This window comes from Ochotona princeps, chromosome 19 (genome assembly GCF_030435755.1).
Source record: "Ochotona princeps isolate mOchPri1 chromosome 19, mOchPri1.hap1, whole genome shotgun sequence".
Taxonomy (NCBI): Eukaryota; Metazoa; Chordata; class Mammalia; order Lagomorpha; family Ochotonidae; genus Ochotona; species Ochotona princeps.
Window position 1 is genome coordinate 30,747,589 of NC_080850.1, and position 17,815 is coordinate 30,765,403.

The 17,815-nt window shown below is 36.8% G+C and overlaps 1 protein-coding gene across 11 annotated transcripts in view; it reads right to left on the reverse strand.

Annotated features, from left to right (window-relative positions):
• ANKHD1 (ankyrin repeat and KH domain containing 1) overlaps nt 1–17,815 on the reverse strand; it is a 117,591-nt gene that overhangs the window by 59,271 nt on the left and 40,505 nt on the right. For all 11 annotated transcript variants that reach the window (XM_058677231.1, XM_058677232.1, XM_058677227.1 and 8 more), the window contains 4 exons: nt 16,480–16,574; nt 9,917–10,154; nt 9,492–9,683; nt 5,792–5,901 (listed from right to left, as the gene is read on the reverse strand). In XM_058677231.1, coding sequence (XP_058533214.1) covers nt 5,792–5,901; nt 9,492–9,683; nt 9,917–10,154; nt 16,480–16,574 — 635 coding nt within the window. The remainder of the gene's footprint in view (nt 1–5,791; nt 5,902–9,491; nt 9,684–9,916; nt 10,155–16,479; nt 16,575–17,815) is intronic.

The following is a 17,815-nucleotide window of genomic DNA, read 5'->3' on the forward strand; positions in this document are numbered from 1 at the left end:
TCGGTGGTTGGAACCAATCCCTATGGGACGTCAGAGGAGATTGCAACAGAACTCAGTACAAATACTGAAGTATATTCATTGACTTAAAGATGCATTTTTCCACTTGAGCAAGAATCTCAGAGCATGCCCCACATCCAGGACCTGGGGTGGGTGGGAAACTGGGTGCAGCTTCTCCTTCAATATCCCCCTTTACCTTAGATACATGAAGGAAACAATATGGAAATAATAGTCTTACCCACTTTCCTATAGCCCTTGAAATTTTTTACCCTAATTAACTATGTAAAGATTGTCAAAAATATAATAAAAATGAAAAAAAGAATACAAATTCCAAATAAAAATTTCTGAAAACTAAACAACAACAACAAAAAGATGCATTTTTATTAAGTATGAATCCAAGTTGTTTTGTGAACACTGCTTCCCTGGGTGGAAAGTGCCAGGGCTATCATTCTTTCCATCAATCACTCCTATAACAATATAATGATAAATGATAATAGAATGATAAACAGCTCGATAGCACTCCCTTTGAGTAAATACCTACTATCTACACCTTCCATGCAAAAAACTGTTAAAAGTAAAGAGCAATGAAGGAAAGGAAAAAAGCCCATGCATTCCTGCCATGGAAAATGCTAATCTTTGTGTCCGCATTCTGTGAGGCATTATGAAGTCACTGCATGATGAAAGCTGTTCTAAAAGTATCCAAATGGCAGCTCTGCAAGGAAACAATCACCCAAAAAATTGTATTATCTGAGAATATATTAGGAAATATTTACTTTTCATAAAAATCTCAAAAAAAAAAAAGGGTTAATCAAAGACCTTCTGCCTTTAGGTATAACAAATGTAAATTTTGTACAATTAAAATTGCATTTCTTAAGTGAAAACAAAAGAAAAAGAAATCAAACTACCACCTATCACAATGGTAAAGTAATGCATGAAATTCCTGTGGTAGATAGAAGAAACAATCTCCTTGTCTTTCTGAATTGAGACAACTAACACTATCTGAATATTTGATTAAAAAAATCTAACTGGAGAAGGGCTTTTTAGCCATCTGGTTAAGATGTACATTAAAACCTCGGGTTCTCATTAGAGTATGTGAGTTCAATACCAGGGTCCTGATTCTAGCTTCCTACTAATGAAGACCTTGGGAAGCAGCAATGATGGCTCAAGTGAATGGATTCATGCCACTCACAAGGGAAATGTACTGAATTCCCACCTCCTAGGTTTGGTTCCAGCTATCGCAGGCATTTATGGAGTTGACTAGCAGATAAGGCTCTCTATCTTTCTCTTTGTTCTTCAAACAAAAGGAAATTTAAATAATTTTAAAAGATAATTTTTAAATTTTCTATTTTATTTTAGTATTGTTTATATAGCTGAGAAGGTTGTGCACCTATGTGAGCCTCCAATTACAATGGGGAGGTCAAGGTATGCAGGAAGGTGCATGAAACAAATGTTCCCCTTCTTTTTATTCTTCTGGGCGAAATGTTTTTAAATCAATTTGTTGCAGAAATTAACAAAACATTTCAAAATTCCCAGTTTATAAATGATGCTTGAACAGTCTTCCAAAGAGTAGTTATTTCTGTTTTCAATTTTGCCTATCCTTTGGGAACAGTGATAAAGTAAACTAAGAGACTATATTCAGGTTAGAAAATCAAAATCAAGTAATTCCAGAAATGAAAGGAGAAGCAATCTAATCATGTTTATGAGTATATGGGGAGTAAACCAGTAGTTGCAAGATATAATTATTACATGCACTCTTTTTCTTTCTGCCCCACCACATTTCAATTAAACTTAAAATCCTGAATCCTGAATCTGTTAACAGCTCACTATAATAATCCCTAAAATAAGGTGTTTGGGGAATTCATCATATAGCTAAGTACAAAGATTTGAAGGGAAAAATTGACGTTAACACTTGGCTTCATTATATTAATTTATATCTTAAAGATTAATTTTCCTTGAGATAGCATGGCACTTTACACATCTCTTAGCTAACAAAGCACTCAAAATCATCTCATACACTTAATAATCCCAAACAGGCTGAATTAACTTGTTCTTACAGATATTACAGACTTGGATCTAACTATGTCATTAAAGAAGATGTTCCAAAGTCCTTCTTAAGAAAGGAAAAGGAGAGCGGGGAAAGAAAAATAAGACTAAAGAATTTAAACAATATTCTCATCAACACTAAAAATAGAATCCAGTTTTTGAGGGTGGTGCCCAAGCGTAGCGGAAAAAGACACCACTTACCCATATGGGTGCTAGCTGACATCCTGCACCTGCACATATGGGTGCTGGTTGACATTCTGTCTGCTCTCTGATAGTGTGTCTGGGAAAATTGCCAAGATGGCCCCAAGACCTTGGACCATGCATCCATCCGGGAGACCTGGATGAAGTTTCTGGCTCCTTCTTTTGGCCTAGCTCATTCCTGGCCACTGTAGCCATTTGGAAAGTAAACCAGTAGTTGGAAAATCTTTGTCTCTACCTCTCTGTAACTCTGCCTTTCAGATAAATAATTTTTTTCCCCAAAACATTCCAACTTTCACATTTCCAGAACCGGAAGAGGCACTTATTGCTACTCCATGCTGTTTCCCTTCCAAATCCTAAATTAATAATATTTACATGGCCTTGATAAAATAGTCCAGAAAATAACATTTAATTTTACAGATCAAAATAGTGAGGCAAATTTTGCTTACAAATCAGTGATTTGATAGCCATGTGAAACTTTAGGTGCCATTTCTAATGTTCAGTGGCATTGCTTTCTAAACAAAGTGTACTCTTTGTTATTCATTAAATTTGCTATCAGATATAGAATTACCTTTTGACAAGCATTTCCTCCTTTTAGTAGATTTGCTTTTACATAGTAATGCAGACCTATGAAATGGTAAACTAGAACACAAAACCTCTTTATGTGAATATATAACTGGAATGCATTTACCTTCTCTTACATCTATTTTAGCTGTTTATTAGGGGAAATACTCTGAGTTCAGAACCTACTGATCAAAACTACTGTAATATATTCACTTAGAAATGAAAGACAGGCCAAGGAACCGTAAGCAAGGAAGGAATATTTATTTACCTGATTTTAATATTGCTTTTTCTTCCACTCCAACTTCAGCTTTATTGACAAATACATGTGAAGGAAATTCTACAGATGACAAATACTTCTTCTATCTTAACAAATATATCAAAGTTTTAATACTGAAATCACCTCTAACATGTTAGTCAACATAATGCTGCCATCTAAACAAAAATGACTATTCATGCTATCATTAGGGCTTTTGAAACCCTGCCAGGATGAGTCATATTTCATCAACAAGCTGTATTTAGTGGAAAACAAAATTGTTGGGTGTGGAATAGGAAAATAAGAACATCAAAGTGAGTCAAAATTAAAAGCAAGTAAAAGAACAAAGCAGAACAGTGCTTTATAACCCGAATTATACTGTTGAACAGTTAGCATATCAAATCAAGTTCTCGACCTGGAACATTAACTTTTAATAATAAAGGAACTAATGAAATGACTGTGGTAAATAACTCAAGCTACAATTGCTTTGACTGAAGTAAACTATAAAAATTACAAGTATGTAGCACTAAAATTCTAAAGATCAGTAACTGATCAGTAATCATTATAGTAACACAGGACACCAGAGCAGTGACTGAAAAATACTAAGGGAATTGATCAATTTCAATTTTAAAGTGGCATTTATTTGTTATTTCTGCTCAAGTAGTTCAGTAATAATTTTATAGACACTGAGAAAATTATTTTCAGAGAAGTATGAGTAAGTAGTTTCCAAAGACCTTCTAAAGAAATATTTTTTAGACTGCATGTAGAGGCCAGTCCAGCAGTTCAGCAAATTAAACTGCCATATGCAATGCCAGCCTCCCATGTGAGCATCAATTTAACTTCCAGCTCCTCCACTTTTGATCCAGCTCTCTGCTATTGTGCCTCAGACAGCAGTAGAACATGGTCCAATTATTTGGACCCTGCCACCCAACATGGGAGACCCACATGCAGGTTGAAGCTCCTAGCTTTAGCCTGGCCCAGTTTCAGCCACTGTGGCCATTTGGGAAGTAAACTAGCAGATCAAAGATTTCTCTAACTCAAAAAAAAAAAAAAAGATTTTCAAATTAGTAAAATAAAATCTTAATATGCATTACAAATGCAGAAATGTCTTTAATAAGAACTTTATTACAACTGGCTTATACAATATTATAGCTATAATTATACCAAACTCTTTAAAAAACAAAACAAAATATCCTGGGCCTGGTAAACAAAGGCTAGGCAGAAAAAGGAAAATAAATGAAAAGGAATAACTTTTATTTCAATATACAGTGATTCCCATTGTTGTAATAACAGTAAGTGCACATAACAGGAAGACATGGATTAACTCATTTGTTTAAGGCTATATAGTGAGACAACAGTTAAAATGATTCAGCATATTAATGAGGAAGACCTTTCAAAAAACTCTGGAATTAATGGGCAAGTTTATATTTCATTTAATTTTTTTTTATTTTCAAAAATAACACTTATAGCGTCCTTATTAAAAATACTAAACTAGTCCAAAACTTTTAATTAAAACAATTTTATTATTCACACTTACATATTTTTAGAAGTTAGATAATATTATGAACCAAATTAAAACCTATTTCCCATTATTCTCTAATATACAAAATTTAATCAATGTGCTAACTAGAAACAGATATTTTAAATTCTAAAACATTTTAAACTAGATAAAATGAAGTTTCAAATGAGTACTTTAAATATGAAATGAGAACATGCAAAAATTTTGAAGACCTGCTTGAAAACACTGAAATCTATCATGAGTTCTGGCTACCAATTTTTAAAAAGCAATAACTAAGAAAAATTTTAATGTTCTTTTTAAATCAATTTTTAAATTATGTCTACCATACTCTGAGAAAAAAGGTCCTAAAACTTCTCAGTTCCAACCCAGGAAATAACAAAACCAAATTGTGACATAAAATACTTCTAAATAATAAATAATAATAATAATAAAAATAATAATATCCTATCTCATTCTGGTACAGAATATTTTAAAGAAATGCAAACAGAAGCTTTTTAATTCCATTTACAATCACACAGAAAAGCACATTTTACGAATCAGCAATCTAAACCTCAACAATACAATTTACAATACCAGGAATAAAATCTATGCCCACTCCACACAGTGGGGATGGATAGTCTACTATCTGAAAACCAGTGGGGAAAATACTACAGCTCAAAACAGGCACTAAGAAATGGCAGCAAAGATTAGAGGACAAGAAAGAAGTATTGCCTTGGAAGGAAAGGCTAATAAAAATCATTGGTAATTTTCTATCAGACAAGAGATTGATCTGCTTGCTTTGATATTGCCCTGCTTTTCATAAGGGATTTTTTTCTTTCTTCTAGCCTATAATACAGCTTGAAGTTATAAAATGGAAACATCTTTCAATAGACAGCAAAAGCACGAAATAGGAAATATATTTTTAAAATTTTAAATCAGTGTGAAATAATTAAAAAAACAGACACAGAAAGTTATTAATCCAACAGTACTTACAATGGTAAAGAATGAAAAACAAATTAAAAATTCAACAGTTAAGTGCAACTAGATGGAATGTTGTGCATAAGTCATAAATATAAACATTAAGTATTTTCAAATATGTTTAACAAAATGCAACTGAGACAAAGAGCCAAGCCTTCTAAAGTTACTTTATATAAAATATGCAAGCTAATGACGTCCACTGATGTATTGTCAGTGATGAATATATTAACATTTATACAAAAATATTTAAAGTATCTTACTAAATCAGCCCCTGCTTGAAGTAAAACATCTGCAACATCTGTGTGTCCATTTTCACAAGCATAGGTTAAGGCTGTGTCTCCTGTTGCTGTTGTGGCATGCACATTAGCACCTAGCAAAAAAAGAATCATATATTTACTTTGTGAACTGTTCAACTATATTACTTCAATTTTACAATCTGGTGAAAACTGAAGAAATCTAAATGTGAAAACATGATACTGCACTTTAAGTATTCTAAGTTTTGTTTAAATATACTTCTTTTTCATTTTAAAAAATATTTATTTTTATTGCAAAGTCAGAGATATATAGAGTATAGGAGAGACAGAGAGGAAGATCTTCCGTCCGATGATTTACTCCCTAAGTGACAGCAACGGCTGGTGCTGCGCCAATCCAAAGCCAGGAGCCAGGAGCTTCCTCCAGGTCTCCCACATGGGTGCAGGATCCCAAGGCTTTGGGCTGTTCTCAGCTGCTTTCCCAGGATACAAGCAGGGAGCTGGATGGGAAACAGGGCTGCTGGGATTAGAACCGGCGTGCATATGGGATCCCAGTGCATGCAAAGTGAGGACTTTAGCCACTAGGCTACTGTGCCAGGCCCCCCATTTCCCTTCTTACTAACAAAGATTAATAAAAAAAACTACTTTCTCTCTCCCCGAAGTAACACACCATTAATGGAGACAACTGAATGAGAAATTTATAGTCACTAAGTAAACATTAACAATACTAAGAAAATTCTTTAAAAATCTTACTTAAAATTAACTTTTTTGAAAGGTCAGATAGGCATGATGGTACAGCAGGGCTTGTTTAGGACACTGGTGTCCCATGTCTAAGTGCCTGGATCCCATCTACTCTTCCTCGCTAGGTTCCTGCTGTAGTGACTGGGATGCAGCAGATGATGGCGCTAGTACTTAAGTTCCTGTCACCCAAGTAGCTATCTGATTGGAATTCCTAGCTCTTAACATCAGTCTGGCCCTGGAAATTGAGGCATTTGGAGAACAAACTAGCAGATGTAAGTTAACTGTGCTTCTCCCTCTTGCTCTGTCATTCTTTCAATTGAAATGAACAAGTCTTAAAAATACAAGGATGATTTTTAGAGATTTAGGAATAGCTAAATTATACAGCTATCTTCTAACTTCTGTAAAGGTGAAAAAGCTAATTATAAAACAATGTTAAAACACTACAGGGCATGGCACAATGGTTCAGTGGCTAAATCCTTGCCTTGCAACCACAGGGATCCCATATGGGTGCTGGATTGCGTCCAGGCTGCTCCACTTCCCATCCAGATCCCTGCTTGTAGCCTGGGAAAGCAGTAGAGGATGGCCCAAAACCTTGGGACCCTGCAAAAGACCTGGCTTCAGATCAGCTCAGCTCCAGCCATTATAGACACCTGGGAAGTGACCCAGCTAATGGAAAATCTTTCTCTCTTTGTCTCCTTCACTCTGCTAAATCTGACATTCCAAGTAAAATAAATAAATCTTAAAAAAACAAAAAATAAAAAAACAGGCCTGGCGCAATGGCCTAGTGGTTAAAGTCCTCACTTTGCACGCACCAGGATCCCATATGGGCACTGGTTCTAATCCCAACAGCCCCGCTTCTCATCCAGCTCCCTGCTTGTGGCCTGGGAAAGCAGTTGAGAACAGCCCAAAGCCTTGGGCGCAGCTCTGGCCGTTGTGGCCACTTGGGGAGTGAACCAGTGGACAGAGATCTTTGTCTTTCTCTCTGTAAATCTGCCTTTCCAATAAAAATAAGTAAATCTTTAAAAAAAGAAAAAGCATATATTATAAATGCCTTTTCAAATGGCATTTAAAATTTTTACCTATTTTTAATTGACAAATGCATACAATGGGGATTCAAAGTTAAGGAAAAATTCACATTATCATTTTTGTATGTGAGGTAGAGGCTGAGCTGCCGTCCACTAATTTAGATTTCTAGATGCCCACAAGGGCCAGTGGACTAAAGCTGGAAACAGGAACTCAATCCAGGTCTCCCAAGAGAGAAAAACCTAAATAATTGAGCCAACATTGCTGCCTCCTAGGAGTCATCTTAAGCAGGAAGTTAGAATCAGGAGTAGCCAGATACTCTTTATGATGTTGAACAGGGTGCCCTAACCACTGTATTAAATGCTGGTCAAAATGTTAACACCCTGGGCCACAGTGGCTTAGCATACTAACTGTCCTTTTGTAGTGCTGGCATCCCTTGTGAGTACAGGTTCAAGCTCTGGCTGTTATACTTCTCGATCTAGCTCTCCTTATGGGCCTGGGAGAGCAGGTCCTCGGGCCTCCGTGCCTACACGAGAGACCAGAAAGAATCTCCTGGTTCCTGATTTTCAAACAGCTCAGCTCTGGCTCTTGTGGCCACTTGGAGAGTGAACTAGTGGATGTAAAATCTCTATCTCTCTCCTTCTTTGGTAACTCTGTCTTTCAAATAAAAATAATTGCTTAAAAAAAGGCAGGCAGACAGATCTTCCATCCACTGATTCACTCCCCAAACACCAGCAACAACCAGAGCCAGCAATGGCCACTGCAATCAGCAGGGCAGTAAACGAGCAAATTAAAATTCTCTGTCTCTCCTCTTCACTCTTTCAAGTTAAATAAATAAGTCGTTTCAAGAAGAAGTACATCCTGCTTTATCTTTTTGTATTTCATAAACTTTATAAAGACTTCTCACATGTCTTAGGAATACAGTGTATCACAAAATAAGCATCTACCGCACATAGATTACATCAGCCTAATTAACATAATTATCATACTTCTCGCTTCACTTCCTTATCATTATTACTATTATTTTTTTTCCACTGTCTGAAACACAGATGTTTTCCAACTGGGGCCAACACAGTGGTGCAGCAAGTTAAACAGCGGCCTGCAATGCCAGCATCCCATATTGGACTTTGAGCCTTGGCCACTTCACTTCTGATACAACATCATGTTAATGTGCCTCGGAAGGCCCAAATAGCTGAGGATCCCTGCCCATTTATGTGGGAAACGCAGATGGAGTTCTTGGTTCCTGGCTTTGGCTATAGAGGCTATCTGGGGAGTGAATGAGTGCATGCTGTACCCCTCCCTCTTCTTTCACTCACCCAATGCCAGGCTTTCCCTTTCTTCTCTATGTCACCCTTTGAAATAAGTAAATAGGTAAATTTTTTCTTAAAAATTAAAAAAATTATATAAAGGTAACAAATTTCATCTCATATAAACAGTTCTAATATTTATCTTCCATCTACCAATTCACTCCCCAAATGCTCATGGCTAGGGCTCAGCCACGCTAAAACTTGAGAGCCCAGAATTCGACCTGGCTCTCCCACATGGATGGTAGGGCCCAATGATTCAAATCATCATCCACAACCTCCAACAGTGTGCACCACCAGGAAGCTGAAACTGAAAATGGTACCAGGAGTTGAACACAGACATTCTAAAGTAGAACGTACCATCCATTTTAGCAACTCTGAAATACACATTTAATGTTACCTATAGTTATCATGCTATGCACCAGATCTCTCATATTTATTTCTCCTAACTGAAAAACTACTCTCTTACCAGCACCTCACCTTCCACACACCTACCCCCTACCCTCTTGTTTTGCCCTCAGACTCTGGCAGGAACCATTCCAATCTCTACTTCCATGAGTTCAACTTTTTTATATTCCATAATTAAGTTAAGTATTATCTGTATTCTCCTTTGTCCTATAAGGTATTTTAAAGCCACATACCAGCAGTCAGCAAATATTTAACCAACTCCAGGTGTCCCTCCTGAGAAGCTTCCATGAGAGGTGTGGAGCAGCCAAGTTCTATATCAGCCCCTGCCTTAATCAGGAAGTCTGCAACTTCAGAAAACCCTCCACAGCAAGCCAAGGTAAGAGCAGTTTCTTGAGTTTCTTCTGTCTGGGCATTAATATTTGCTCCTTAAAAAAGAACAGAAATAGATAAAAATAATCACAAGAGACTTCTAAAGAATCTAGTGCCCTGACTTGTATTATTTCTATCTTTTCTGTTTTCTGTGGCTCTTTCCAGGGTATTCAGAATTCGTTTTATCATCAATGCCAAAAACAACTCTAGCTGTAATAAACTACATACTGCCAAAAAATAAATTCGACAGAAACTGTTTTTATCCCCCCAAGCAGTAAAACTGCTTTACCTTGTGCTAAGAGTAACGCCACCATCTCTTCATGTCCTTCTCGAGCAGCTTCCATTAAAGGAGTGTAACCTTCATCATTGACTTCTTCCAGATTTGCTCCCCTCTCAATAAGCAGAGCTGCCAATTCAACATGTCCTCCACAGGCAGCTAAGGTCAATGGAGACTCAAACGAATCTGCAGGCATGTTTACTTGAGCACCACTATCCAAAAGTAAACGTGCCACTTCAACATGTCCATCCTGCAGATTTTTAGAAGTAAAGCAAAAAGGAGACATGGTTTGTTTTAAGTGGGAGAAGAAATTTAAAACAGAAAGGAAGAAAGAAAACAGGTAAGATTGAGCTTATATGGAATATTTATTATGCTCATCTAAGCCTTATCAAAAATCTATTAACATTTTAAATTATATCATTTAATTTACTTTTGAGCAACTCCAAAATCTTCCAAGAATCAATCTTGGAAACTTCAAATTCTAATTCTTAATTTACATATAGTTTGAAGAAAACATTAAATCTACATGGTAACGCTAAATAATTAGTTTATACTACTGCCACGTCAAATACTCAGTCACACTCAAACTCAGGTGGCATATTCCAGTAAAGAGAATGTAATACATCTATCTTAGAAACAAATGTCTGACAGAAACAAACAAACAAACAAACAAAAATTCTGTCAATACCACTTGAAATTTTGTCACCAAGATAAACCCCTGAGAATCCAAAACTATTTTATATTTTCCATAACAAAAGTGTGCTGCAATGAGGAAAGGCTACTACAGAGATGTAAAAATAAAGTCACCTCTCTGTAACTCTGCCTTTCAAATAAATAAAAGAATATCTTTTTAAAAGTAAAATAGTATTTAAAAAATGTATGGCTGTTCTTACCTATGGAGAGGTAGCAGGAATTACTCTCCTACCACAAACTAGAAATACACGAGAGGAGGATATGTCAAAAAAATTCATGAAAAATGGTATTAAAATGTAAGCTTATTTTGATTCAAAAAAGTTTTTGGAACCACACAGCCTTTTGATAATACATATGGGGTATTGGACACCAAACGAGCTAGGGGTATAATCACTGAAAAAGAAGGAGCACAAGAAATGAAGCCTATATTTATTCCAACTTACTTCCTGTTGGTATCTTCCAAACTGTGGTCATGGGAAATAGAGCCTACATATAATGAACATTAGCTGGGCTAAAAGGGTAGGAAAGATCAGAATACGAGGTAGCCAAGATATTTGGGACCTGGGGACTGTGGGCAGGTTCCCAGAGCAAAAGAAACCACAGAGAAGGAACCCTCAATAATTATTTTTAAATATTTAGCTCCTGATTTTAGTATTCCAAGGATGCCTAGCAGAGATTAGCCACTAAAAAGCTAGAGATCTTGGGAATTCAGACACAGCCAAAATGGGTACCTAGGCTTTCAGCTGAGAGGGTAGAAGGCCATACCCAAGGTCTAAGGAACACACCATAGGAATAGGCACAAAGCTGAAATCAAGCCTCATCAGAATCAGTGCAACCTCCTGAGAATTTAATTGCTTGCCAGAGCAAAATCCAAGAGTTTTACAAGGAAGACAGTATAATCCATTGCTTCTAAAAGGTTACAACAACAATGTATGGTTTACAATAATAAAAAAATTATACTCATTAAAGAGGAAATAATGGCTTAAAAAATCAAGATATAAAGTAATGAAAGCAATAGTAGAAGTGAATCATAGACATTAGCAGAGGAGGACCTCAAAGTAACTAATAATTATACATTAAATAAAATAAAAAATGAAAAAAAGGGAAAAATGTTATGTAAAATCTGAATTTTAAAACACCATATCAGGGCCCGGCGGCTTGGCCTAGCGGCTAAAGTCCTCGCCTTGAATGCCCCGGGATCCCATATGGGCGCCGGTTCTAGTCCCGGCAGCTCCACTTCCCATCCAGCTCCCTGCTTGTGGCCTGGGAAAGCAGTCGAGGACGGCCCAATGCATTGGGACCCTGCACCCGCGTGGGAGACCTGGAAGAGGTTCCTGGTTCCCGGCATCGGATCGGCGCGCACCGGCCTGTTGTGGCTCACTTGGGGAGTGACTCATCGGACGGAAGATCTTCCTCTCTGTCTCTCCTCCTCTCTGTATATCCGGCTTTGTAATAAAATAAATAAATCTTTAAAAAAAAAAAAAAGAAAACACCATATCAGTGATTATCTTAAATGTAAATGGACTAAATAAGCCAATTAAAAGATCGGAGTGGGTGTTGTAATATGCAGGTTAAGCCACTGCTTGGGACAGCCACATCCCATATCAAGAGTGCCAGCTGGAGTTTCAGCTACTCCATGATTCCCATCTAACTTCCTTGTTTCCTTGCCAATGTGCACCCTGGGAGGCAGCACACACTGACCCCACTACCTGACTTTCTTGCAATGCTAAATAATAGACCCAGACAGAATTCCTGGCTCCTGGTTTCAAATGACCTAGGTCTAGCTATTGCATGCATTTGGGAAGCAAACCTGGACATCCATCTGGACGATCACTCTGTATCACTCTGCCTTTCAAGTAATGTAAGTCTATAGCAGGCATATTAAAAGGCAGAAAATATTAACATAATTAAGACAAAAACAACACAAGCAATTCTAGAAGTAAATCAAACATGCATGAGCTGGTAGAAAATGGCATCGAGGTAACTATTAATAACACATTAAATAAAAGGAAAAAATAGAGAAAACAAAGAAAAAATACATTTTGATATTAAATAAGAACTTTAAAAGAACCTAACAACTACTTTAAATGTAAAAAGTGTGGAGCCAATGTGTGGCATAGGATATTAAGCCACCATCTGCAGCACTGGCATCCCATAAAAGCACCAGTTAGAATCTTGGTTGTTCCACCCCTAACCTAGCTCCCTAATGCACCTAAGAAAGCAGCACAAGATTTTCGGGACCTTGCACCCATGTGGGAGACCCAGAAGCAGCTCAGGGTTCCTGGCTTCAGCCTGGTCCAGCCCCAGCAGTTTCAGCTACTTGGAGAGTGAACCAGTGGATGGAAGATCTCTCCCTCTCTGTAATCCTTCCTTTTAAATAAATAAATGCTTAGAAACAAAATGTCAAAAGTTTGACCAAGCTAATTAAAAGACACTGATGAAATGGGTTTTAAACTCCACTATAATAAATCCAGTATAATGCTAGCTTTAAGAAACTGATGCAGGCACACTGAAAGGATAAACACATGTATTCAGCAAAACTTGTTCTCAAAAAGGAGCAGCTACAAGTGAAGAAGACTTCAGAGCAAAGAAAACTGCCAGGACAGAAGTCTTCACGTTAAAAAAAAGGCCAATTTACCAAAATACACAGTACTTCTAAAAAGGTATATACACCAAACAGAACTTCAACATGTGAAGCAACTGAAGAAATGTACAAATCTGTAATTACAACTGGAGATTGCAATACTTCTCTTTCAACCATTAAAAACTAAGCAAAATATCAGGAAGGATGAATAAACACTATGGCAACCAACAGAGTCTAATTAAAAAACAATGCACTCAACAACAAAATAGGCATTGTTTTCAAGTACCCGTCGAATATTTATCTACTCCTCCCCACAAACAAACCCCCCAAATTTAAAAGAACCTAAGTCATGGAGCCAGCATGGTAATGCAACAGGCCAGTCCTCTGCCTTGTGGTGTTACTATCCCTGTAGGCACCAGTTCTCGTGCTGGCTGCTCCACTTCCTATCCATCTCCCTGATGGTGGCCTGAAGAGCAGCAGGAAAAGGCTCAAGTCTTTAGGCCCCTGGAACCAAGGGGAAGACCTGTAGCAAGCTCATGGTTCCTCATCGGCCCAGCTCTGTCTACAACACTGGCATCCCATGTGGATCCTGGTTCAAATCAAGCTCCTGCTAATGTGCCTGCAAAGCAGCAGAACACAAGCTGACTCCTTGGGCTCCTGCACCACAGGGGAAACCTGGAAGAAGCTCCTGGCTCCTAGTTTTGACCTAGCCCAGTTCTGACCATTGCAACCATGTGGAGAGTAAATCAAATGGATGGAAGATTCTAGGTCTTTCCTCTCTCTAATTCTGCCTTTCAAATAAAATAAATCTTTAAATACAAAATGTCAAAATTTGTATAGTATAGCTAAAGCACTGCTAAGGTAAAATATAGCGTTAAATCCACACCATTAGAAAAAGAGTGAATGTCTCAAATCAATAATCTAATATCCTATCTCAACAGCTGGCAAAGGAAGAGAAGGAAGGAACAAATTGAAATTTAACTAATTTTTAAGACAAAAAGTCAATTTCTTCAAAAAGATCAAAGTTGACAAATTTAATAGACCAAGAAAAAGACTCAAATTTCTAATACTAGAAACAAGAGGACATATTAACAGAGAAATAAGATTATATCTTATGCCAAAATCAGCTAAACGAGATGAAAAAAAATCCTAGAAAATCAAAAACTAGCAAAACCGATTCAGAGAAAAAAATTTAACCCAAAAAGAAAATTAATAATCAAAATATTGTGATCGGGGGCCAGTGCAGTAGCCTAGCAGCTAAAGTCCTCCCCAGAGCCTATGAAACTGTGTCACATAATACAATGTAAGTAATAACAATAAAAAATGATTATAATAAATAAATAAATAAAACATGGTTCTATTTTATACTGCAATCAGTTATTTAGAAGAAGCATTAAAAAATAAATAAATAAAAAACACCTTGGGCTCTTTTTGATGGTTCAATTAGCTAATCCTACCCTTGGAAGTGCTGGTGCTGGGATCCCACATAGCTGCTGGTTCATGTCTCAGCTGCCATACTTCCCATCCAGCTCCCTGCTTGTGGCCTGGGAAAGCAGTAGAGGATGACCCAAAGCCTTGAGTCCCTTGAACCCACGTGGGAGACCTGGAAAAAGCTCCTGGCTTCAGATCAGCTCAGCTCCGGCTGTGGCAGCCATTTGGGGAGTTGACCAGCAGATGGGAAGATCTTTCTGTTTCTTTCTCCTTAAATCTGCCTTTCCAATAAAAATAAATCTAAATAAATAAATAAATAACCTCATTAAGCAAATGCATTAAATATTTCCATCATTAATCTGTTTGTAGAAGCTATCTCTCTTTCCTAAATGTACTCCACTGGTTACCTTCAAATATCAGTTCATCCTTGATAAAACAAGGATAGAAGGTTATCTCATTCAGAAATACAACATTATAGACATGACAGCAAAATTTATTGGCTATTGTGCAAAGAAGGCTATAAATTTCTTATCAATCACCCTTGTGAAAGAGCAAACATCAGACCTTTTGTTAGGGGCCAGCTGGGATGCCCAGGTTCTATACTGATGTGCTTCGGTTCACATCTGAGCTATGCTTCTGATTCCAGCTCTGTGCTAATATGTACCCAGGGAGGCAAGTGGTGATCTTATGAAAGATTGGTTCCTACTATAAACATGAGAGACATGTATTAAGTTTCTGGCTCCCAGCTTTACTCATATCTAGTCTCAGCAACTGTGGGCTTTTTGGTGGGTGTGCCAGTAGATAGACACTCTGTTATGGCTCATAAATATATAATAAAGAAACAAATAAATACATGTTTTAAATCTCTTAACAAGAGACAAACTTAATTCCCTACCCCCTGCCTGGAATCTGGGCTCCTTCCTCACTGTTTCAATATATAGAATTTGGCAGAAATGATGCTGGTTCCAGTTCTCTCTTGGAATGTTAATATTTAGGATTCAGATAACTTAAAGGAAACCTAAGGAAGTCAGGTGGAGAGACATTCACAGCATGAGGTCTCAGTCTTCTAGTGATATCCAAGGTGTCAGACATATGAATTAAGCCAGCTTAGAAATTTCACCGAACTACTATCTGATGGCAAATGCATGAGAAACTAACCATTGAGAAAGACCAGCAAAATCACAACCCCATCAATCCACAGAATCATGATAACTGGTTGCTATATTAAACCATTATGTTTTGAGTACCCACTAAAATAGAAAGCAACATAGATAATAATGAGCTTACTTATTCAAATTTCAAAAACATTTACACTGCTAAGGCAACTGTTTCATGATTAAATAACTAAGCCTTAAAACCTTCTCAGAACAATTGGAATTTCTTTGGATGTATCTTTCACAGATACACATTAAATGCATAATATTCATGTGCTTCCAAAGGAAGAACAAAATGGTTTATGGATTGACAGCATTAAAAGTGACCATTCCGTGACACAAGTGATATGGATTAAAATGTAATCCCAAATTATTCTCAAAAAGCCAATTACATGCTTTATATGTTACTCATAGATAGAGTATGACTCAATATATTTTGAGATCTATTTGAGTAAGATTTCAGTGTAAACTTATAAAACATTAGAAATATGCCCACTATCTCAAGATTCAAGTCTTATCAATAATATCAAAGCAAATATATTACTTCAAGATTGCTTGTTACTGTCCTCTTCCAAAAGCACAGATACTCAAGCATTAACTAAAATCTAATCTAAAAAGTCATACAAACCAAACAACAAATAATAGTTCTCACAAGTTTAGCATATATGCCATTTTTTCCCATAAAATCTCAAGTGAATGCAATTTAAAATTACCATGCAAGCCTCCATTAAGGCAGTGTGCATCTCATCTGTTTTGTGTTCTTGATCTGCACCAGCTTCAAGAAGAAAGCGAACCATATCCAAATGGCCTTTAAAAAAAAAATGTTTTTTTAAAGGATTGACTATCAACTTAATGCTTAAGTATTAAAATGGGGAATCTTTCTTTCAGAAGTCTATACAAAAATTTATGTGAACTTATTTTGCATCCAATAAATCAATCATGAGTTTCTACAAAGCCAATCTAAAACAATGAGCAGCTCACATCAAAGTAGTCCAAAGCATGTATTTCAAGTTAGATAAAGCAGTAATGCTGCTTTTCTTTTGACTTAAGCTGTACAAACTATCAAATCAAAACACTGATATCAAACAGAAAGCCGAGTAAAGTATCTTTGGGTCATATATTCCAAGAAAACAGCCTTAAAATAACCATAAATTCACTATGGCACTGAATAAGCACAAAAAACTCTATTCCTCTTAGTATATTTAATATATAAAAGCCTTAATAGCAAATATGAAAAAGAAAAACATTTCAGTAGAAAAATGGGTGAAGGATATGAAATGAGTTCAAAAAAGGAATGCAAATAAATATTAAACTGATGAAAAAGACATTAAACCTCCCTATTAAAGAAATACAAAATAAAATGACACCATTTTCTTAACTATCAAAATGGTAAATTATTAAAAAGAATGGTAATACCCAGTGTAGGTGAGGGTGTAGGGTGGGGTAAAGGGCACTATCAAACACTGCTGGTGGGAGTGTAAATTGGCTCAACCTTTCTAGAAGGCAATTTGGCAATATGTATCAAAAGCCTTAAAAATGTCCATACCCTTTGACCCAGCAATTCCACTTCCAGGAATTTATCCTAAGGAAATAATCAGAGATTAGGCAAAAATGTCTGCAAAAGGATGTTATCACAGTGTTTTTAATAATAGTGAAAAGTTTGGAACAATTCAAGTGTCCAACAATAGGCAATTACGGTGCATCCATTTGTTGCATTTGGCAGAGACTGCTAGCACCCTACCCAATATCCATTCTCTTTTTCTTCTTTAACAGAACTTCAGTTTTATCTGGGTGTTAACATGCCTAACTAAAAGACACATTTTCCCAGACTCCCTTGTAGCAAAATGTGTACGCAATGAAATGTATGTGGGAATTTTAAGATGGAACTACTGGACTCCCGAAACAGTTTATTAAAATCGGAAGGTACTCCCTATTTTGCCCTCACCCTCTTACTCTTTCCTAGAATATGGATTACTGTGGCCCTAGCTAACACTCTGGTTCACAGGTATCCCTGTAGACAAAAACCACACACCAGGATGGTGAAGGAGA